General features: G+C 38.1%; 1 protein-coding gene across 7 annotated transcripts in view; it reads right to left on the bottom strand.

Moving 5' to 3' along the window:
• herc1 (HECT and RLD domain containing E3 ubiquitin protein ligase family member 1) overlaps positions 1-22,758 on the bottom strand; it is a 138,826-nt gene that overhangs the window by 54,791 nt on the left and 61,277 nt on the right. For 5 of the 7 annotated variants that reach the window (XM_018092387.2, XM_018092388.2, XM_004915969.4 and 2 more), the window contains 19 exons: positions 21,486-21,657; positions 17,661-17,985; positions 17,435-17,555; positions 15,030-15,078; positions 12,776-13,038; positions 12,195-12,413; positions 11,548-11,668; positions 10,999-11,236; positions 10,462-10,640; positions 10,178-10,333; positions 9,310-9,416; positions 7,636-7,746; positions 7,355-7,531; positions 6,910-7,149; positions 5,706-5,789; positions 4,413-4,924; positions 2,331-3,088; positions 1,566-1,764; positions 632-792 (listed from right to left, as the gene is read on the bottom strand). In XM_018092387.2, the coding sequence (XP_017947876.1) occupies positions 632-792; positions 1,566-1,764; positions 2,331-3,088; positions 4,413-4,924; positions 5,706-5,789; positions 6,910-7,149; positions 7,355-7,531; positions 7,636-7,746; positions 9,310-9,416; positions 10,178-10,333; positions 10,462-10,640; positions 10,999-11,236; positions 11,548-11,668; positions 12,195-12,413; positions 12,776-13,038; positions 15,030-15,078; positions 17,435-17,555; positions 17,661-17,985; positions 21,486-21,657 (4,192 nt within the window). The remainder of the gene's footprint in view (positions 1-631; positions 793-1,565; positions 1,765-2,330; positions 3,089-4,412; positions 4,925-5,705; positions 5,790-6,909; positions 7,150-7,354; positions 7,532-7,635; positions 7,747-9,309; positions 9,417-10,177; positions 10,334-10,461; positions 10,641-10,998; positions 11,237-11,547; positions 11,669-12,194; positions 12,414-12,775; positions 13,039-15,029; positions 15,079-17,434; positions 17,556-17,660; positions 17,986-21,485; positions 21,658-22,758) is intronic. The other 2 variants (XM_018092389.2, XM_018092390.2) reach the window with 2 other exon arrangements.

The raw sequence follows: 22,758 nt of genomic DNA, 5'->3' as shown, positions 1-22,758 counted from the left end.
AAACTAGAGAAGTTACATAGTTACATAGGGTTAAAAAAGGACCAGAGTCCATCAAGTTAAACCCTTCCAAGTAAAACCAACACACACAACCTATACTTACCAATCTAGAAAGTCCAATTTAGAAAGTCACAAAGGCACTTTCTACAATCTAGTGTGACATTCTAATCCGTTGTTTGCTCTGGGAAGAACTTAATAAATTATGAGTCAGCCAAATTATGAGTCAGTAACTGGCTGGCTGACTAACAAGAAACAAGTAGGGTGCAGAATCTGCAATTAATGCAGACATGTTGCAGGAAGACAGATTTACTTCATAAGCCTCTTAATCAAGGGGTTAATGTTACTAATCTGGAAGACTTTTGCTAGCTTGGGTTCTGTCACCTATTGCATATGTGAATTTGTAAATACATAAACTGTTTAGTATGTACAGTTAGTGTGTTGAATTTTTTTTGCTGTTTTGAACCCTTAATCATAATCAACCCTTAAATGTTAAAATGTGTGACCTATGCAATGAGGCCTCTATTCATGATTTTGAAGGATGATTTTATTCATAATTATCTTTTTGCATTTAATAATATATCCAATCAACTTTTTCCCCAATCCCAAATATATACATTTATCTTTGGCACTTTACCTGCACGGTTTGTGTGTCTTGTTGGTTGGGAGTCAGGTGATGTCAGACTCTGTCTTCTACCGACCTCATCAGTGGGGGATGTTGGAAGTGATGTTATGGGAGGGGTCTGGGCTCGACGAGTTGGTAATATAGTGGTTGTAGGGTAACTTGAGAACATTTGCCTGAAGAAATAAAGAATATTAAGAATACCTTAAAAAAAATCCTCATCAGTCTGTAAATACAAAGAGTAAAAACAAGACTACTAAACCTGTGGTATCTCCACTTTCAATGCAATATACAAACAAAACAGTCACAAAATAAATAAAGGAAACTCATGACAAATGAACACTGTATAGAAAAAGAATTTAAAGGACATGGAAACACAGAAGAAAACAAAATTATGTCTTTTAGAGGAATGCCTGATGCCCCAAATGAATGAATAAAGAACAGGGCTCTTAAATCTTTTGACCAATATTAGAATTCATAATATTGATAATGTTAAAGGAAAAGTAACACTTGAAAATAAAACCATATCAAAATAATTCAAATATTAAGTACCCTTGCTCAACACTGGTAAAAGGTGCGTGTTTACTTTAGAAAGACCTACCAGTATACACAGAAAGAGACACACTAGACAAGAAGAGTTAGAAATAAAATGGAAAGACTTTCTACTTGTATAAAACTAGGGTTGCCACCATTCCCTGTTCAGATATCCAGGCAGGGGGGAAGAAGGTGATGTCACAGTGCAAGGCAGTGACTTCAAAGGGGGCAGGAATATGACATGGCGATTGTTGACTTTCAAAACTGGACAGGTGGCAGCCCCATGTAAAACTGTAGAAAATAACAGCCATCTATAAAATATACAGGTTCTATTGAACTTTTTACCGACACCAAAAAAAAGGGTTATTCATATAAAATGCTTCAATTATTTAGCATCTCACATCCATGCCTGTACCTCAGCAAGCTTAAAGGCATTACTCCAGGAGACTCAGAGGCTGGGACCGTTTCAGTATCTGTGACTGGAGTTGTAGCTGTAGTGGTGTCCTCCAGGGAACTGCTCATAAATGAAGTAGTGCTAGAGGCTGAGGGGCTGGTGGTAACTGGGGTCTGAGCCTGCTGAGCCTGATCAGTTTCTTCTGCCTGCTGCTCTAATTCTATGAAATTTAATTATAAAAAAAGAAAATAAAAAAAAGTCTAATTTGAGAGGCTGAATTAACAGGCAGAAAACGATGCATTCAAATAATACAAATACATGCTACATCTAAAACATTTGGGTGTAGAAAAGTAATTTGCATGGAACTTAGTTGATATTATGTGCTGAAATTGACACAGATATTGCTGCTGTAAGCAGTACCTGTCTGTCCCTTTCTAGTTTCTGCTCTGGTGGTTCAGTAACATAAAAGTAAGAATCGTGCAAGGATGATTTTTGCTATACTGTTGTAAGGACAGAATCAGCAGTGCAGAAAGGTACATAAAATAACGCTTTCAACTGTATCAGGTAAGTGATCTTAATCACTAGGAGGCATCCCCCAGTGATTTATCTTTCCTTCTACTTAAACAACATATCATTTTGTATGACTAAAACTAGCTCAAAATATTAAGAACTCCAAGCAGTTTCTTTGTTATGAAAGATATTCTTAAATGTATTACTTAGTCATACAACCCATATTTAATTCATGCTTCTCTAAATATAGAAATACGTTTTTTTAAAGCAACATACCTTGTCTGAGTCGGCTGCCAAACTGCTCCTCAAGTAGCCCATGGACAACTAGCTTGTAAATCATAGCTTGTGCCCTCTCCAAATCAGCAAGTCCAAGAGCCCTCTTTATTGGTGAGCGCATGACAGCTCTCTTCACCATATGGCGCATAAGGAACTGCAGTGCAGCCCTCATTTCCACATCCTCATGCACCACAGGAGAACTGGCACAATCTGAATTATGCCCATTATCAGCCAGCACTTTTGGGATAAGCAGAAGTTCTGCATACTTGCTGCAACTCAGTAGAGTTCCCAAAGACTTCATGGCTCCCAGGTTAATATAGGACAGCTGAACTGCCCTAATCTCAGACTGGGCAACATCATGGCTTCGTGGGATGTGATCATGACTCTTCCTTTTTCCATCAGTAGAATGATGCTGAATATCAACCTGTGCCGTTTCTCCCAAAGGTGGCCCGGACTCATTTTCTAATTTAGGAACTATATTGTTGGATTTGGCGTCTTCTGTTATTTGTACCTCTGTGGCAATGTCAGCATCTCCTCTCGGTTCTATGTCACCTTTCTCCTCTGACTCATGACGATGTTTCTTCTCATGTCTCTTGGCACCCACCTTCCCAGGTTCTTCATGGATGCCAGTAAGATATGTGAGGTCAAGTAATGCAGATGCTGTAAGTCCACGGAAACGAGTCACATCAAATGGTGGTGGGTCACAGGGCTCCAGGTTGTAGAGAGGTGTGTCACTAGGCGACCAAAAAGTTGGGAAGCTTTGGTTGAGAGAAAAATCAGAACAACACAGGGAGAGGAAAGTGAGGGACAGACAAGAGGAGAGTACAGGAAGTAATGAAGATAAATGTATAGGTACCAATAACCAAAAAGCAAGGAGATTACATGCAAATATTGATGAAAATAAATAATCAAAAAACTGCATAGCCGTAAAGTGCAATAAAGAAGACACACAGAAGAATGGAAGTGAGCAAAAATGCAGAAAAGCAGAAGCAGTATAGAAAATGATGGTTTGGAAGATACATAGGCAGTAAATATAAGGCAATAGATGGAAAATGTAAACTGAGGCAAACCACAATGTACAAAGGAACGCATTAGAAAAGAATCAAACTAGGCACTTATTGTGTCCACAGATATCAATAAAGACGGAGCATGAGACCTTAAAACACATCAATACCATTTCACCTGTTGGAAATAGATGGATCACTAATGAACTATAAATTTTCCCGCAAGAATTTCAGTATAGAAATTTTAAATAATGATGTAAAAGTTAAGTTTGAATTTGGAGGGGTAGCCATCATCATGTTTGTGTAAGCGGAACTGGACAGCAGAAATTAAGTGTACCAATAACTGGATTTCTTTTCTCTTGCAGTAATGATGACCTAAAGCACCCCGGTGTATTTCCTCCACTACAATCCTAGGTGTAAAGGAGTGAAAGAATGTTTGGGACACCAATCAGGATAAGATTAATATAAGACAACATTTTTTTTAATAAGTATTATTTCTATGCTAACTGTACAGGTTATAAAAACCACTACATACCCAAACGTTAAAAATACTTATACCCCTGGGTTATTACAACAGAAAAGCAAAAAGAGCAACTGCACACTTTTTATACAGAAGGGTATAATTTCATTTGTAGACAAGACAAAATGAACAAGGAAATGCACTGCAACAGCAAAGAGCACGCCTCTTTTTAAGAGAGCTGTGTGCACAGAGGGATGCCTGGTTCTGGATAAGTTTAATTATGAGTTTATGCACAACATTCTCTCAACATACCAATTTTGTTGTGTGCTGGCTTCCCAATTGGTGTGTGCAAAAGCATTGCTTAGAGGGAACATTAACGGACATGTTTCAGATTTTTACAGGAAGCTGTTGGTATTACTTTCAAATGTTACTTATGTTACACAGGCCAGTAGCCTGCCAACTCAGTCAAGTGATGCTGGTATACAATATAAGTTTGAGTAATGGCAATTTTTGTTTTTAATAACCTACAGTTACCATGTTTAGACTGTAATATTACCCATTAATAAACCTAAATTAAGATTATTTGAAATAATTATTTTAAATTGTAAAAGTTCTTACCTGATGGTGATCTCTGCTTCATCCCATTGCACTTTAGCAGATGTGCTGCCTTCCTTCACTACACCAAGTAATGTAGCATGTCGACCAGTTTGTTTGTGTACACATCGTCCACCCACCCTTAACCCTGTATCCACCCCTCCAATAACAGCCAGAACTGGCCACACCTCCACGCATAAAGTCCTTAGCTGTGGTTCTCCCAGATCAGCAAGTCCATGCCTTCCATGCTTCCCTTTATCCTCTTCTCTGTCATCTCGTGTTTCATTCTCTTCACGGCTCTGTACAGAACGACTCTTTTTTAGTTTGCTCCCTGCTTCCCGCAAGCAACCTTTGATCTTCTGAAGCCGTTCTATCATTTTTTTGTTAATGCAGTAAGTCCATCGCTCAGTGCGGTGAAGGATCCGCAGTAGCTGCACACTTGACTCTGCAAGGACGGTGGCAACAGGGCTACAGATAGGGTCACCAGGGAGCAAATCTCTGGGAGTTCCTCTCATCTGCATGTCACAGATTTTTACCTAGAAGAGAATATTAAAAAAAATATATTTTGTTTATTGCTGAACAAACATGCAGACACAATGCACTTGCAGACTGTCAAACAATCAGTAAAACACAGAAATGCATGATTTAAATTTCCTAATGCTATTTAGGATGCAATGATATAGAAAACACCAGATAGCCTTATCGGAGGCTGGAATTTGGGTAGAAATTGCTTTCTATAATCTATAATAAGGTGGAGAAAAAAAAAGTCACTGCAACAAATAAAAAAAAAAAGCTTGACTTACAATAAGTGCAATCAGAGAGAAACCATTTCTAGGAAAGACCAGTGGTCAGGGCAGCAAATAAAGGCTCAAAAACTGCTAGGCAAAAGATCAGACTTAAATGCAATTCACACATGGGTTGCCAGTATCGAGCAGGTATTTTAAATAGGCCAATGTGCTTATGTGGTCGATGGAATTTTCAAACCTGCCTGATAGATATCTGCTACCAATTTTCAGCCACATATTGGACAGTCAGACAGAAGGTCCTGCCGGCCTCCATCCACAGGCCGATAAGTTGTCAACTCATTCGGAAGGTGGCCACATGTAATTTAGATGGATAAATTATAACAAACTCTGCCTACTGCAACTGCACACAGGGTTGCCATAATGCACAATGCGCCCCCCTATGCCTGCCTAACCTGGTATATGTGCAAATATTCTTAGGACATATTTTAGCATACTATATATTTATTCCTCAATGACATCTGTAAACAGAGATTAAACGGTTTATGGATTCCTATGCCTCTTGCAACAATACCTTCTCTCCAGGATTGCTGCTGTAAAACATAACACATGGGTACAATTCACCTGCATCCACATCTTCAAAAGCCAGTTTGGGTTCCTGCAACAGAGATGTAAAATAATGCATTTAGAAGACATAGATGCATTGCCATGTGGCTCTTTAACTCCTTTTATTCTCAAAATTGCTGAAAGATGACAATCACACTCCAATCCTCCATTCACACTCCACATAAGTGTGTATATTTTTACACATTACTGTGTTTTTGCAGCTCTTCAGTTTTACTGGTAGTAAAATGACTCTGAGACCAAAATATGTAGCAAAAACAAGTACAGGTATGGCATCTATTATCCAATAAAGCCCTGAATTACATAACTGCCATGTGCACAGCACTGTGGAATATGTTGGCGCTTTATAAATAAATGTTAATAATAATAATAATTCTATATGAATGAAAAATTCTTAATTATTACTGATTCGCTTTTCATTTGTAATAATTATACAGTACCCTTATTCATGTTCATGGCAAACCATGTTGTTGTTTTGTTTATACGTGTTTTTTTTAGTAGCTGCCCAAAAGTCAGAAGATCCAGATAAGTTTCTTTGGCGCTGGCTGAGAGACACATTCAACTTTCTTCTACTGTCCACAGAAAAACACACCCCCTCCAATTTCAGGAGTACCCAAAAAGGCACTGTAGCTCAGATATTAAAGGAAAATTATACCCCCCCAAACAATGTAGGTCTGTATAAAAATATATTGTATAAACAAGCTCATATGTAAAACCCTGCTTCATCCAAATAAACCACTTTCATAGAAATATACTTTAATAGTATGTGCTATTGGGTACTCAATAGAAAATTGCCATTTTAAGAATTAAGGGCAGCCTCCTGGGATCATAGGATTCCCAGTGCACACAAACAAGCCAAGGCACACATACATGCTAGGCCACATCAGCCAATTAATGTACAGAGGTCTGCCTTTTGCTCCCACACTTCTTCCTGTTACAGTTAGAGCTGCATTATTTCTGGTTGTGTGATCTCTAAGGGAGTACACAGACCATTATAAAATGGTGGCTTGAGGGAAAGGATGTGCAATATTTACTGATATATATTCCAGTTTGGTGAGATTCTTTAATAGGTCACTTAACATAATATAAACTATCTGTAGGTTAAAACCCAATGGTTGTCTGGTATCTTCAGAGTGGTGATTATTTTGCCTTACCTCTCCATTCTTGCCAAAGGACACTGTCCGTGCCTCCATGTCTAAGACACAAGTAATAAAATCTCCCTGTGTAAAGCTGGGAAGTGTCAGTGTCTGTTCTCCATTGTGATAAAGGTTCCCACTGTAAGCTCTATAAAGCCACATGTCTGATGTAGTACGATGGTTAAAATCATGTACTGGCCAGCGAGAGACACCCACACATGTTCCCTCATTACCACGATTTTCTTTCACAATATAAAACTGCAAATTTACAAAAGAAAAAAAAAACTCATTTTCCAACAAAGCTAATTTAAATAAAAGGTATCTAATTAGTGAGACGTTTAAAACAACATATTTTCAGCTAATATAAATCCAGGTGAACTGTTAATAAAGAAAACATAATAACACAACAATTTATTAAAAAAAAGCTTTTGAAAACCCAATGCGATTGTATGTTTCAAAATACCTTCCACTGATAGCATCCTGAGGTCACCCCTGTAGATGCCAATCCATACCCTTTACCACCACTCCCATGGGTCAGGATCTGTCCATTCTCCACAACACAGCACTGGACTTTTTCAGGATCAAAGGAAACTTCCTGTATAGGTAGATCCTCTTCCTCTTCTTCCACTTCCCCAGTTTTCTGCAAATATAACAATAAATTGTAATACATATTTTCTACAATAACAGACAGAGCTCCTTTTAGATAATTCCCTGCACATGCAAAAAAGAAAAAGAGCGGTTTACATTTAGCTTGGTCTCTTGCTCCTTCTCCCTTATCTGAATGCTGTGCTTAGCTTGAGCAATGGGAGCATCCCACATGCAGTCTGACAGAAGAGAAAATAAACGTTCCACCACCTGAAAAAACATTAATAAATAATGGTTTTGTGTTAGGATTAAACCAAAGAAAAATAGGTATTTTCACTATACTCTTCCGTAAGATATAATTTGCCAATAGAAAAACAAGATACTGTAATGTATAGTACTCTTTGCCTTAAGGCTACTGTCACACGGGGTGGATTCTCGGGCAGTGGATAAATGCAGGCCGGGAATCTGCCCTTATGCTCAAACACATATTACTGTATATGCACCCGGAGCCATAGCATAAGCCCAGAGCATGCACATGGAGCAAATTTCAGTGCATAACTGCATAGTCAAGCAGTTTTGGCCTGAAATCCACTGTGTGAGTCTGTACTGGGCTGAGGCAATGGCTCCAGGTGCAGGCACATAAGTGATATTTTTGAAGCAGGTAGGGGTTGCGTTTATCTGCAGGCTAAATATCTGCCTAGTGTGGCAGGAGGAACCTTAAAATGTCTACTGAGGCGATTAGTGTGTATGCAAAATAGAATCTAATTAAATAAATTATGAGGTAAAAATTTTTATTGGACAGGCCATTTGCAATTATAATAATTTAGGGCTCCAAACAATCTGTATTTGGCTGACTACCAAATCTTATTGATTTTTCTAAAATGTTGTAAAACCCCTAGTAAATTCAGTTGCTAAGTTTATTTCCCAGGCTGGCCCCCTTATATAGAAAAAAAATGCACTGGTCCAGGGAATTTCTAGAGCAGCAGCAGCAGCACAAGCACTAGTCTTGCACATGCACAGTATGATTAAAGGGGTAGTTTACCTTTACATTAACTTTTAGTATGATGTAGATATTGAGACAATTTGCAATTGGTCTTATTTTTTTTTATTTTTAATTGATTTTCAGTTATTTAGCTTTTTGTTCAGCAGCTTTTGAGAATGGTTTTTCCAGCAATCTGGTTGCTAGGGTCTAATTTCCCATAGCAACCAGGCAGTAGTTTGAATAGGGGACTGGAATAAGTATTACAGAGGGACTGAATAGTAATAATAAGTAAAAATAACAATAAAATTGTAGCCTTGTAGAGCAAAAGTTTTTGCCTGCTGGGGTCAGTGACCCCTCTTTTAAAACTTGCTGGAAAGGGGTAGAAGAAGAAGGATAAGGCAAATAACCCAAAAACTATAGAGTATAAATAATGAATACCAGTTGCAAAATTGCTAGGAATAGGCCACCCCATAAATCTGGAAACTGTTAAGGTAAGATGGTGACACGGTGCTTTGGAAAATCCCATGGTGCATTTTTCCACAGAGAATAAACATAGCACTGATTTAGAGGGGGGGTGTCAAACATATTTGCACCCCCAGTGAATTCATTTTTCCTAGCCAGACAGTTTGTTGGTAAATGTGCGAACACTGACTAAATGTATGTATATATTTATTTATTAAGACATACTAGAAAATGCAGTGCTGTACAATTTTACAATATAAAAAAGTACAAACAAGGGATAACAACTGCATACAATTTGGAAAGAAAGAAAAATCTGATATTCTGATACATTAGATATTGAAATAATGACACTGTACAGAGACATTGGCATTAACAACACTGCACTGTACCTGGGCCATTTGATCATCCTCCACATTAGCTTCACAGGCAGGCAGCACAGCCTCCAATACATGCAGTGCCAGGAGTCTAGTTCTCAAGTTGCCCACTAAAGGAAGTCCTGTAACAAAGCAAAATCTATATCAACCCTAAGACTTGGTTCATAAGAGTATTTTAAATGCAGAAACCTAAAGACTAATAATATCTGCTGGTGTGTAGCCTGCAACATGAAGATCCAATCATTTAAACAAATTCATTGTTTCTTAAATTTGGGCGCCCAGAACTACAGCTATCAGCATGCATTATCCCCTGATTAGGAATGTTGTTGAAAGTTTGGATAGCAAAAGTTAATACTGTAATCAAATACTGTAATTGTTTTAGAGTTATTTGTACATGTAATTGCAGCTAAAAACATATAATAAGGTTAAAGAGACAATATCACCCTGTTTTTGACATGAGGTAATTCAGTTGGGCTAATGTTGATACATAAACACTGTCTGAACTTCTAGAAAAAATATAAATGTTTGTTTAACCTGCTTCCACAGTTTTACAAACATTTTATAGTCTTGTCTGCACTTGCATACACCAGTTCCACATCCCCTTTGAGTTCAGTGTAATGCAACCCTCCCTTCACCTTGTGAGATGAAGTCTGGGACTTGTAAATTTCCTTTCCAGGGAATCTATGCACCACTCACTATGGAAACCAGAAGAACTTCAAGTTCCAGCATCTATTATTTCACAATGAAACAAGGAGAGGGAGGGGGGATTGTCTTGTGAGTGCAGACAATCCAATCATAGTTCACCTGCAATCTGTGGAACCACTTATATTTGTGTAAATATAACCATTAATCCTATTCAGATGTCAAAAAATACAGCCATTACCTGAACTGCATTTCTGAGATGCGATGTTCAGTAGCACCTCTGTCCACTTGGGAGATGCCATTTTTGACTGGATGGCTTTAGATGACACGACTCTGCGCAGAAAGACTAAGAAGTCTCCTAGATGAAGTTCAGCAGTGCGCTGTTTTCTAAGTGAAGCTGGAAAAAAATTAAGGAATAAAACTTCAAGAGTACTTTCTGGATTTGTCTGAATTCTCCAGAGAAAATTGGGCCATACATGAACCCTACTTAGCATTTACAAATGCAAATGAATGAATGAAACATACCTCTGAAATCTTTTCTATCAATTTCCCCTGTTAAATCTGCTTTCCTGTCTCCCTCCTCTTCAGCATTACATGAGGACATGAGTGTGACCCCAGCTTGAGCAAGCAGGTTCTTCAATTGGCTACAAAGAAGATCCAGTAGCGACTGCACCACCTTTGGGCTCAGCTTATCTGCATATGTCCTACACAAAAAAAAAACATTGATATTATTTAATTAACTGGGTATTCATAAGTTCATTAGGCTGGCCATTAACATATTTTAAAAGTGTGGAGTTGTGGAGAACAATAAAAAAGGACAACATTTTACACATACTATTACAATGGCTTTTGGCATCTAGTAAATGTAGTTTTGCAATTTTTAGTATTGATGTTGGTATATAAGGTTTATGTATATGAATGTAGGGATAGGTCAGTATAGGTTTGTGTGTGCTGGGTTGAACTTGATGGACCCTAGTCATTTTTTAACCCTATGTAATTATGTAACTATGTAGTCCGGCAGTTCCACCTTACTGTGTTAAGACTTTATTTACAAACACTCACCCGGTCGTTATTGCGAGAATTTGGAGCAATCTGGTACTAGCTACTTTAAGTGCAGTGCTAAGCTGAGAAACTCCAGATTTGGGAAGCAGTTGTAGAGGTTGCCCTAGCATAGTATCTGTGCCACAAAGCTGGGATAGAACACTCAAAAGGCCAGTAGAAATAGCAAGTGAAACATCCACTGGCTGGTACCGGACACTGAGAGCAAACACTGTAACCAACAGCAGGCGTTGTTGGGCTTCTGAAAAAGATTAGAACCAGTATTAGTTAAAGTATACATGTACATATTGAACAGTTATTTGTCTACAGTAGTGGTTGTTGAACATTTTCAATGGAAGCCCCCCTTGGAAGCCAAAACTTTGGTTAGGCATTCCCTTAGCACATGACAAGGTTACAGACACATTTACTGCTATTAAAAAAGCTAGAGTCCTATACTTAATTTTAAGAAGCAAAACACAGACAAAAACAAAAACATTGTGCAAAACTGATTTTAGATGGAAATTGAGCTATGCTTTGAGGAGAAAGTCACAGGAAGGCAGGTCTGCTACTTACCCACATGGTGTTTGTTAGCCTGCAATGCTCTGTCTAAAGTGGCAGAAAGTTGCTGATAGATTTTATGCACTGCCTTCTGGATCTCCTTCTGGATACTGTTTTTTGATGCACGGATTCCATCCTGCCAGAAAACCAGGATGAAGTATCTTTACAAATAAGCCCCAATAAGGACGAAAACCACATTTATTTTTATTTCAAGTTATTATTAGAGAGAACAATTTTCATTTACAAATGTAATGGTATGTAATGGTGTGTAATGTCTTTTTACTCCTTAGCAAATATTTTCATATTTTAGTAGTTGATTTATAATTAAGTAGAAGATAGAGATATATGGCCCATATAACAGCAATAAACTACTAAGAACTTTCAAAGACAGCCTTAACCCAACCTCACAGCTGAAGAAAAGCAAGCCTTAAGCATGAACATCTTCGTTAATAGTTGTTTTTGACTTAGGTCCTCTATTGTTTAAACACAACAAGCAAGAAAAATCTCCCAAAAGCTGAAGAATATATGCCTTACAATGATATTTATACCTTGAGAGTTTGAGAGAAATCTGGCAAACATCAGATAATATATAATACAAAAAAAGTTTTCAAAGAGAGAATAGAGAAAGAAAGAGTGTGCTAACAGAACTGTCTATCAGTTACCTGATAGTGATGTAAGTGAACACTGTCTCCTTTGGTACCTACGTGACCCACAGTACCAAGTCCAAAGCAGCCAGCTAAAAACTGCAGCCTGACAGAAGTGAGCAGAGACGAAGACTGGAAAGGAGCAGGAGCCTGACGATTGCCCAGAGACTGCATGTTCTCCTTCTCCTCCATCCCAGACAACAGCACCAAAATCTGGTGCAGAGCTTCAAGTCGTAACTATCAGAACACAACGGATATTTCAGTTCTATTACAGATAAAAAGCACATATACAGTAAGCAAACACATTGGAACAGCTAGTCTTAGACACTCTGGCACATTTAAATTTCCTTCATTCTGTATTATACTGGTCTTTAACTCTTCAGTAGACTTCTAAAATTTAGGATTGCCCTGTATTTAAAGTTGTTCTTCCTTTTTTATAAACCCAAGCTCAATAATATTCTGCTTTCTCCATCCTTTATGACAAACACAAATTTTTTATATTTCATAAGTACTTTTCTTCTACAACAAAACTACAGTATGTAAATAACCTGAAGGCTTCTCTAGTAATTTTCTAATTGTATTATTTTACTTATGGATACCTCTGCACGGAGCTGCTGTTGTTCCATGGCAACAATGCAGGCCTGAGGAGAACTGGACATTCCTTCTTCTGGTTCTTTAAAGCCAGGTGAGCTGCCTATATCTCCACTTACAAAGCTAAGTACATTATCAACTAATGTATGAACACTCAGGCTCTTGCCATACTCCACATCTGAATCAAAGACAGATGCTGAACTGGAGGGCCATTCCCTGGCATGCTTCAGACGGCTCCATGAGTCACTAGTAGGCGGATCTGTTGGTGAGCCTGTAAGAAAATGGCATGCAAATGAAACAAACTTTTATGATTCACAACTGTTGAATGTATCCAGGTATTTTTTTCTTTTTTAATTATAACCCACTCTATATAAGACAAAACTACATTTGATAAAATACATTTTAAAATTACAGCAATTCTTGCCAGATCTGCCCATTTCACCTGAGCAAAATGCCAGTACAGCATGTCAGGCAAAAAAGAAAAATCCCTCTGGAAAGAAAATGGTCAGAAGCTGTATGCATGCTAGCAAAAGCAAAGAACACAGCAAAATTTTAATGATTATATATAGTTCTCCCCATTTATTTTCCAGAAGGAAATCATTCATGTTCTCCTAAATCAAAATGAAAGCTTAACAGTTAAGCACCAAAAGGTTTCAAGTGCATATGGAGGGAATGGAAAAATATGCCCATTTTTGCAGTCCAAAGCACAGTTAGCTCATACAATGAATGAAGATGAAATCAAGAGCTAGCTGGTAGGAAGCTGCATAGAGACAATGAGAAAAGGGGAACATGCCATTAAGTACTTGCTTGGTGATCTTCTTTTTCCTGGGGCTCAGCAGGCCCTTTGGGGGCAAATAGACTATATGCCAGAATCCAGAAGAGAAAAACAAAAGATTTGACAGAAGCAAAGTAGGACAGGGAAGGGAAGGATATTTTATGCAATGTGCTCTCTTAAGGCTCTATCATTACGACACAATATCATTATGGCATTTGGTAAGTAAATGTTAAACCAGGATAAGTATAGTAAGATAAGTTTTTTTTTTTAACCCAATAACAGCACCAGCATTTACTTTAAGGGGCCTATTCATTAAAGTACGATTGAGTCCGAATGCTAAAAATTCATATTTTGTCAAAGTTTTAGAACTATGCGTTAATTTCTGCGTCTTTTTGTAATTTGCAACAATTTCTGCAAAAAATTTGTATTTGCCGCAACGAGTATGAAAGTTTAGGAATTCATTCAACCTTCCGCATTGTGACTTTCCTTTGGCCAAGTCAGAGCTGCAGAGTGCCATTGAGTCCTATGGGAGGCTTCCAAAATCATGCACTGAAAGATCAGAGTCCGAAAGTTTGTTGCACCATCTACGATCGTTCAGATAAGAAAATTTCGGAACTTTCGGATCGTACCATGATATTTTCGTACAACCACGATGCCAAATTTTCGTGTTTTTAATGCACATCAGAAATTATCAGATTTAATCCAATTTTTTTTTTCTTTTTTTACTTTTAAATGTCCAAAATTCAGACTTTGATAAATGGGCCCCTTAGTATATGGAAATATTTTGAGCAAAATATGTTCATATTTCGTGTTTTGAACTATTTCCCTTTATGTTCAGTAGACTACCAGTTTAGAGGAAGGCAAATGATTCACACAAATAAAAAAATGAAGACCAATAGAAAATTTGCTTAAAACAGAAGGTTCTATAATGTACTAAACCTAATCTTAAAGGTAAACTATTACTTTAAATTTATGGTTTATCTTGTAAGATAAAGATGCTGTAGAAGGGGGTGCAACACCCGGAATTTTCATTTTATGGAAAATTCTATTTTAAGTACTTCTGCCAAGTAGTTTTATATTTAATTGTCTTCTTTTTGCTTCTTTTTAATGTTAGAATTCGGTATTTTGCCTTTGCCCCTTTCCCTAATCCCTACTATTCATACGGGTGCACCATTCAGCAAGAGGTATCCTTGTTACAGAACAAAGAGATACATCTCTTTCGTTGTCTGCTCAAGTCTAAACTAGCCAAGTTACATTCTCTACCTCTAGGGCACTCTGAGAAATGTATGTTTCTTCTACATCCCTGTAAAAGCATACAATTATCAAATATAAGATTCCATCTTGCATTATTTTGTGATTTATAAAAATATGCTAATATTGCCCCAGTGAAAGCAAAGAAATCAACATAGGTAATCATAGCATTGGACAAAAAGACTGGTTTAGTTACATTATTCAGACAATACAGACACAATATATATAGTTTTTACCTCTTTTTCTGTGAGATGTCAGATCAAAATCTGTATTCTGCCTCGCGCTCTGAACGGATAAACAAATAGGGTGCCATGGGGGGGAGGGGGGTGAAATATAGAAAAAATGACATTATATATACGCTTTAGTCTTTTATCAGCCAGTAGAAGTTGGTTATGTTTACAGTAATTAGTACAGAACATCATAACATTTTTTTTTTTTTTTACAACAAAGATAAATAGAGAAAATATATCACAATGTCAAAATCATATTTGCCACCCAATTTCACCTCTTACCACATGCAACAGATTTGGTGGTGATGGTTCCATTTACTATTCCATGATAACCCTGGTCTGTTCCCCATCCAGTGCATAAGTATCTTTTACTTAAATCAGTGCTGTCCAACTGGCGGCCCGCGGGCCGCATGCGGCCCTCGACCCCCCTCTGTGTGGCCCCCCACCTGTCTGGCTGCTTTGATGGCTTACTCTTGAGTAAGCTTTAAATGGTATCAGTACTGAGATTAACTGCCCCCCCTGCATGGTTCTCACCTCAGATTCAGGCTGTAATCCCTCTGTATTGTTTAAATATGTAATCCCCTGTGTTGTTCACACCTTTTAATCCCTGCATTGTTCACCCCCTGCAGTGTTCACACCTCAGGCTCAGGCTGTAATCATTCACATTGTTCCCCTGTTCACACCTCAGGAGCAGTAGAAACCCACAAATAATCCCTGCACACTACAAAAAGAACATATACTGAGGTGATACTGCAATTAAAAAGTTTTTTTTAACATATAGTTATTGTGCAGATTGTAGGAGCAGTGCCAGCATTGTGTCACTGTAGGCTGCCTGTGTGTGCCATACAGCATAGGGCAAGCAGAGTATGGCACACACAGGCAGGGTAGGGAAGGCAGAGTATGGCACACACAGGCAGAGTACGGCAGGCAGAGTATGGCAAACACAGGCCAAGTTTGGCACAAATCAGCCAAGAATGGCATACACAGTGAAAGTATGGCACACGCAGGCAGGGTAGGGAAGGCAGAGTATGGCACACACAGGCAGGGTAGGGAAGGCAGAGTATGGCACACACAGGCAGGGTAGGGCAGACAGAGTATGGCACACACAGGCAGGGTAGGGAAGGCAGAGTATGGCACACACAGGCAGGGTAGGGCAGGCAGAGTATGGCACACACAGGCAGGGTAGGGAAGGCAGAGTATGGCACACACAGGCAGGGTAGGGCAGGCAGAGTATGGCACACACAGGCCAAGTATGGCACAAACCAGCCAAGAATGGCACACACAGTGAAAGTATGGCACGCAGGCAGGGTAGGGCAGGCAGAGTATGACACACACAGGCAGGGTAGGGAAGGCAGAGTAGGGCACACACAGGCAGGGTAGGGAAGGCAGAGTATGGCACACACAAAGGCAGGGTAGGGCAGGCAGAGTATGGCAGGTTTTTGCTGTACTACAACCATTAATATGGGTATGGTCATGTGATAACATGGGTGTGGTTTCAATTGGGTGCGGTTTCAAAAAGGGGAGTGGTCAAAACTGGCTTCCATTATCGGCCCTCCACCACGTAGGTCGGAAAAATTCCGGCCCTCGGTACAACAGAAGTTGGACAGCACTGACTTAAATAATCTATATATTGCCTTAAAACTTGCTTATGCCAATATGCAGTACAATGTTGTATCTTTAAGGTGTAAGGGTCTAAGGAGAATGGACAGAACCTGCATTCTTCACTATACAGACTAAAGCAAGAATTATATACATTTATGGACAAAACAACTGAGAAACCAAATAACTTTTCACAGAAATGGTAGGTTTTGTACACTGAAAAATACACCAAATGTGTATTTCTCTCCATATATTACTATATTTCCTGTCTATATGCACTGTTAGGGTTGTGTTAAACTTGTGGAATGCTGTTTTCCTTCCACATCTCTGCTTAAAATGCATAGTTCACCTAGAAATAAACTTTTGGTATTATGCAGATAGTGGTACTGTAAGGCAGTTAGCAATTTAATCTTGAATTCTTTAGAATTATCAACTTTTTCCTGGGCAGCATGCTAGTTTGGAAGTTAAACTGTAACTTTGTTTCTAGTGTTCCACTATACCCAAACAATGAAAGAAACAAGGATTAATAGAGGATAGCCTGAATTTAATACAGTATAATTTTACTTTCTGTCGAAACTAAAAACCTAAACCCCACCCCCCAAAAATGAAAAGTAATTCCTAATTCTTTCAGAACATCACTGCTCTCTTCATAGAAAGAGTTGATTTTACAGTAACCTGCATGTTTATTTACCTGAAGCTTTTTGAAGCAGTTTAGGCTACCTGCAACAGTCTAACTCTAGCAATCTATTATAAACTTTAGCAATTATATCTATTAAAAAAAAAAAAAAAAAAAAAAAATTTGAGTAACTCACTAGTAAATATCCTTCCTCATCAGATTCAGGCTGGGACAGATCAGACTCACTTCTGGATTTAATAAGTCTGTAGCTAGGGTGCACATGAACTGATCTTCTCTCTGCTGTAAGACTCTCGCTCCTTAAAATAGAACATTATTAAAAGAAAATTACATTCATTTCTAAAAATGCTTAAGGCATTAGATTCCCCCCCCATCACAGCAATTATAAACACTTAATGTTATACCTTGTCATTGCTGCAGTGCCTTCTTGTGAACATCCTGGTACTGTCTGTTCATGACTATCCTCGCTTGTATTTTCTAGATGATAAATAACAGGACTGACCCCCAAAAGGAGGAGGGCACAGCGGTGGATCACCGAGTTACAGGCTCCAGTATACAAGTCCTGCCCTTCTGCCAGGTGTCTGCTGTCCCTCCTTCCTTGGATCAGTTGCTGGGGTTGTTCATCTGCCCGCAACCCAGGCCCAGAATCAGCAGCTGAACTCGTGCTCATTCTGTCTCTCTCTCGGTTGCGTGCCACATCACGGGCTGATAGGAAACATTGAAATATTTCTGTAACGTGCAACACAAGAGAACAGGAGAGGAGCTTAGGCCTGCAGCGCAGAAGCATCCAAGAGTGTGAGACAAGGACAGATCATTTTCTTAAGTGGAATATAATATCTATATCATTGGTTTACCATGATATGAACTAAATAGTATACTGTCAATTTTAGTGATGAGCAAAATTTTGGGCTTTTTTTGGATTTATGGTGAAATTATGCATTTCACAATTGGCGAATATAAACATTTTGGCACAAAAATTTTTGCTGCAAAAAAACTGCCATAGACAGCAATGTATTTTGCACCCATTGACTTTACCACATTTTGCTAATTATCTCGAAACAGATTTGCTTATTGCTAGTCATTTTAAATCAATCAATCTTGTGATAAAGTGTTATTAATTAGCCTCTCACATGGGTAATAAAGAGTTTATTAAGTGGGCATAAACTGCTTATAAAATAGTTTGTTAGCTTCTTAGATTAAGAAAAAAAACAGTATTCTGCAGAGGTGTTTCTCTTTCAAATGTGCTGTTCAGCTAGTCACTGCCTTTTGTTTACCCTAATAAGTTAGTTGTGGGTGCAAGTGTAAAAGTAATAGCACTGTTTTCTTTAAGGGAAGAAAAGGGGGCAATTGTTCATATTTCCGTGGCAGCAGAACACAACCTACAAAAGCCAGGCTGAGAGCAGATGGCATGGCCTACCCAGCAGGCAGATAAGCACAAACTGTAGATGCCTTTATGGAAAATAATGCAGTGTGAACATTTTATATAGTGTAAAGAAAGAGTAAAGAATAAAACTAACTTAGAAAATCACTGACTACTAACTCTTTGAATACATGAAAGAAATGAAGTCACCAATAAGTCACATTTTAGGGCCGTGACACATGGGAGATTAGTTGCGCTCCAACAAATCTCTGTTGTTGCATGCGACTAATCTCCCTGAATGCCATCCCACTGGCTAAACTGTAAATCGCCGGTGGGATGGCATATGCGGCGATGCGATTTGCAGAAGTCGCAGAAGTTGCCTTGAGAGGAAATCTCGGCAAATCGCAGCGCCGCATATGCCATCCCACCGGCGATTTACATTCTAGCCAGCCGCGACAATGGAGATTTGTTGTGGTGCGACTAATCTCCCTGTGTGTCACGGCCCTTATAAATGCAAGTGTACGGATAGGTCTGTACAGGTAAATATACATACACATACCAAACTATACACACCTAGCAGTATACTTAAAATACAGAACCCTGTTTTCAAAAAAGATGGGACAGTCTGTAAAATGTAAATAAAGACTGGTATGATTTGCAAACCATTTAAAACCTACATTGAATTGCAGATATAATGAGAAACTGTATGGTTTTCTGAAAAATACATTCTCATTTTCATAATGATGACAACAAAAGACTGGAAAAGTTGTGTAAAGAAAGAAAATATTGGACAGCCATGAGCTTTAGGTCCTTGGCAGCACTGCATTAAAGGAGCAGTTCACCTTTAATTTAACATTTAGTATGACATAGGCATTGATATTCTGAGACATCTTGCCATTGCCCTTAATTCTTTATTGTATTTCAGTTATTTTGCTTTTTGTTCAGCAGCCTTCAAGTTTGAAATTTTAGCTGTATCTAGGTTCCTATTTAAGCTAACAACCAGCCAGTGGTTTGAATGAGAGACTGGAATAGAAATAGGAGGGGGACAGAATAGAGAGATAAGGAATAAAAGGTAACAATAACAATAAAATTATAGCCTCACAGAGCAATCATTATTCTCTGCCAGGGTCAGTGATCCCTATTTGAAAGCTAGAAAGAAGAGGAAGGCAAATAATTCAAAAACTATTCAAATAAATAAAGTTGCATAGTTGGTAGAACTTGGACATTCTATAACATACTAACAGTTAACTTAAAGGTGAAGGAACCACTTTAACAACAGACAATTCTGTAGCGGATATCCCTGCATGAGCAGAATACTTCAGAAAACCATTGTCTGGGAACACAGTTTGTTGCTGCATCCACAAATACAATTCAAAGCTATACCATGCAAAGAAAAAGCCAATTGGACTGAAGTGAAAATGGAATTGTGTGCTTTGGTCTGACAAAACAAAATTTGAAATTCTTTTTTGTAAATCATGGATGCCACTTCCTCTGGGCAAAAAAGGAGAAGGACAAGCAGCTTGTTATCAGTGCACAGATGAAAAGCCAACAGGCCTCATTTGCAAGGATGAAGGAAGCACATAAACTGAAAGGAAAATCCGCAAACAGGCAGCCCAACATCAGGGAGGGCTTGGCTACATCTTCTGACACTGCTCTCGTGATCGTATAGGGTGCATTAGTGAAAACGGCATGGGTACCTTGCACATCTTGGGAGGAACCATTAATGCTTAATGATATATAAAATGAGCATATATTTTTCAGAGAAACATAACATTTCTCAGTTTCATTATTATAAGTTGTCTTTGTACTATTTTTAATGATAAGCAAATCATTGCAATCTGTTTTTATTTATATTTCACGCACTGTGCCAATTTTTATTTATTTATTTATTTATTTTAAAAGGGGGGTGTAAATACACAAAACTATACTAAACTAACTGCAGGTCTTAATATTACTGTAGTTTTAGGTATTATGAGAGTCTAAAAAGTCATTCAAGTCACATCAAATTCAAATTAACATCAAAACCTCTCTGTCCTCACTGTAAATGAAAATTTTCACTGCACTTAATTTATAAAATTATTTATATATATATATATATATATATATATATATATATATATATATATATATATATATATCTTAAAAAAAAAAAAAAAAAGAAACAAAAGGAGCACTCTCTACAAACAATCAACTGCACCCTGGACTTTAAAAAAAGAACAAAAAATCTTTATTAATCCCATATATATATCTATATATCTATATCTATATCTATATCTATATATAGTCTTGCAAAGAATCGGCACTCACCAGTATCGGGCACAGGCTGGGTGCTGACAAAAATAATACATCAAACTCAACAGTAGAAAGCACTCACAGCTACAGCATCAATCAGGTCAGTGATTTATTTCAGCATACCATCTACGCGTTTCGATCACCACAGGATCCTGATGACGATCCTGTGGTGATCGAAACGCGTAGATGGTATGCTGAAATAAATCACTGACCTGATTGATGCTGTAGCTGTGAGTGCTTTCTACTGTTGAGTTTGATCTATATATATATATATATATATATATATATATATATATATATATCCATATATCTATATATATCTATATCTATATATCTATACTCTATGTAACCAGCTATTGTCTGACAGAAAGCTGGCCACAATCTTCCCAATGGCTCCTACGGTGTGAGAAAAGGACATGGCCTGACCAATGGGCATGGGAGCAGAATAGGGCCATGAGGGCTTGACCAAAGCATTAATAATCAATGCAATAGAAAGAAGCAGAAGCAGAAGTGATGAAATTCTCAAATCCATATTACTGTGTAGTAGAGAATAGCTTACATTAAACCCTATACTTACTGCCTGCAGTAAGGATTTCATGCTCTCTTTCTTCATCTTCTTCTTCCTGCTCAGTGTGGCCCTCTTCTCTATCCCGATCTGCCTGCTCTTCCATCTCAGCTTCCTCATCAATAGTTCTGGTGAATGAGTTTTCTTGAGAGCCAAGATCTCCAGACTCCTGATTCTCCGATACCTGTTAGGTAAGTGCTAACTGTATATATTCTGTACATTTATGGGTCATGTGCACACTTATGTCAAGGCAGAAGGAAAAGGATCAGTGTTTTCTTTCTTGGCGTAGATACACTAGAGGAGAAAACACCTGGTTTGACATGGCCTTCAGGGATCTATTATCTGGAATGCTTAGGACCTCATGCTTTGCACATAAGTAATGTTTCAGTAATTTGAAACACAAAGGCTACTAAAACAATTAAACATAAATAATAGGATTGTTTAGCCATCAATGTGGATTTATGCTTGATTAATTATCATCACAGAAGAAAAAATACATCAGTCAAAAATTAAATAAGGAGTTAAAGGAAAAGGAAAGGTAAAAACTAAGTAAGCTTTATCATGTACACCGGTCTTGCTCTTGGTGCAGGAGTGAGGCATTATGGGAACTTTCTTTACACAGCTCAGCGTCTTTTTTCCTATGAGGCTTCTGATCATCTGACCGGGAGAAATATGGGGAGACTTAAGGGCACTATTGAGAGAACTGAAGGTATGCCTGCAGCTTGAGATTAACTCTTTATTAGCCTTTCCTTCTCCTTTAAAATCACCCAGGAGATGAAAATTTGTTAAGCACAAAAACAGTTAAACAAACCACACCCTTTTAAAGGTGAAATTTTAAATTTAGTTGCATCTATTTACAGTGTTGGACTGGGGTATGCATGCCTCGGGAGCAACAATGCCTCGGATCAGGTCTAAGTCAGAGGGGCTATTTGTCTTTTTAAGTGATGATTTTAACATGCAGTCTTGGGTTTTATTTGCATTATCCCATCACCCCTAGAGAGAATGGGATGAGTTGTTTTTCCTCCTACTTTTTTATGCCTGCAGAGAAACAACCTTGTGGTATTAGGCTAAAGCAATCCAGTTTAGAGGAAGCTTCTCTTGGTAAAACCAAAGCAACCGCTAAAGGAAATATGCCACAGCAGAAACAGCAGAATATCCAGACATACAAGTGGCATGGTGCATAACTCAAACTGGCTTCAATATTAAAAGTTTGTACCCAGAACAATTTTGAGTTGTTTAAAACATGATGCTATATTATTGTACGCCATCAACTTCACAGAAAAAG

Source organism: Xenopus tropicalis, chromosome 3, assembly GCF_000004195.4.
Source record: "Xenopus tropicalis strain Nigerian chromosome 3, UCB_Xtro_10.0, whole genome shotgun sequence".
Classification (NCBI taxonomy): domain Eukaryota; kingdom Metazoa; phylum Chordata; class Amphibia; order Anura; family Pipidae; genus Xenopus; species Xenopus tropicalis.
Note: the sequence above shows the minus strand (reverse complement) of the source record. Positions and strands in the feature narration are given on the sequence as shown.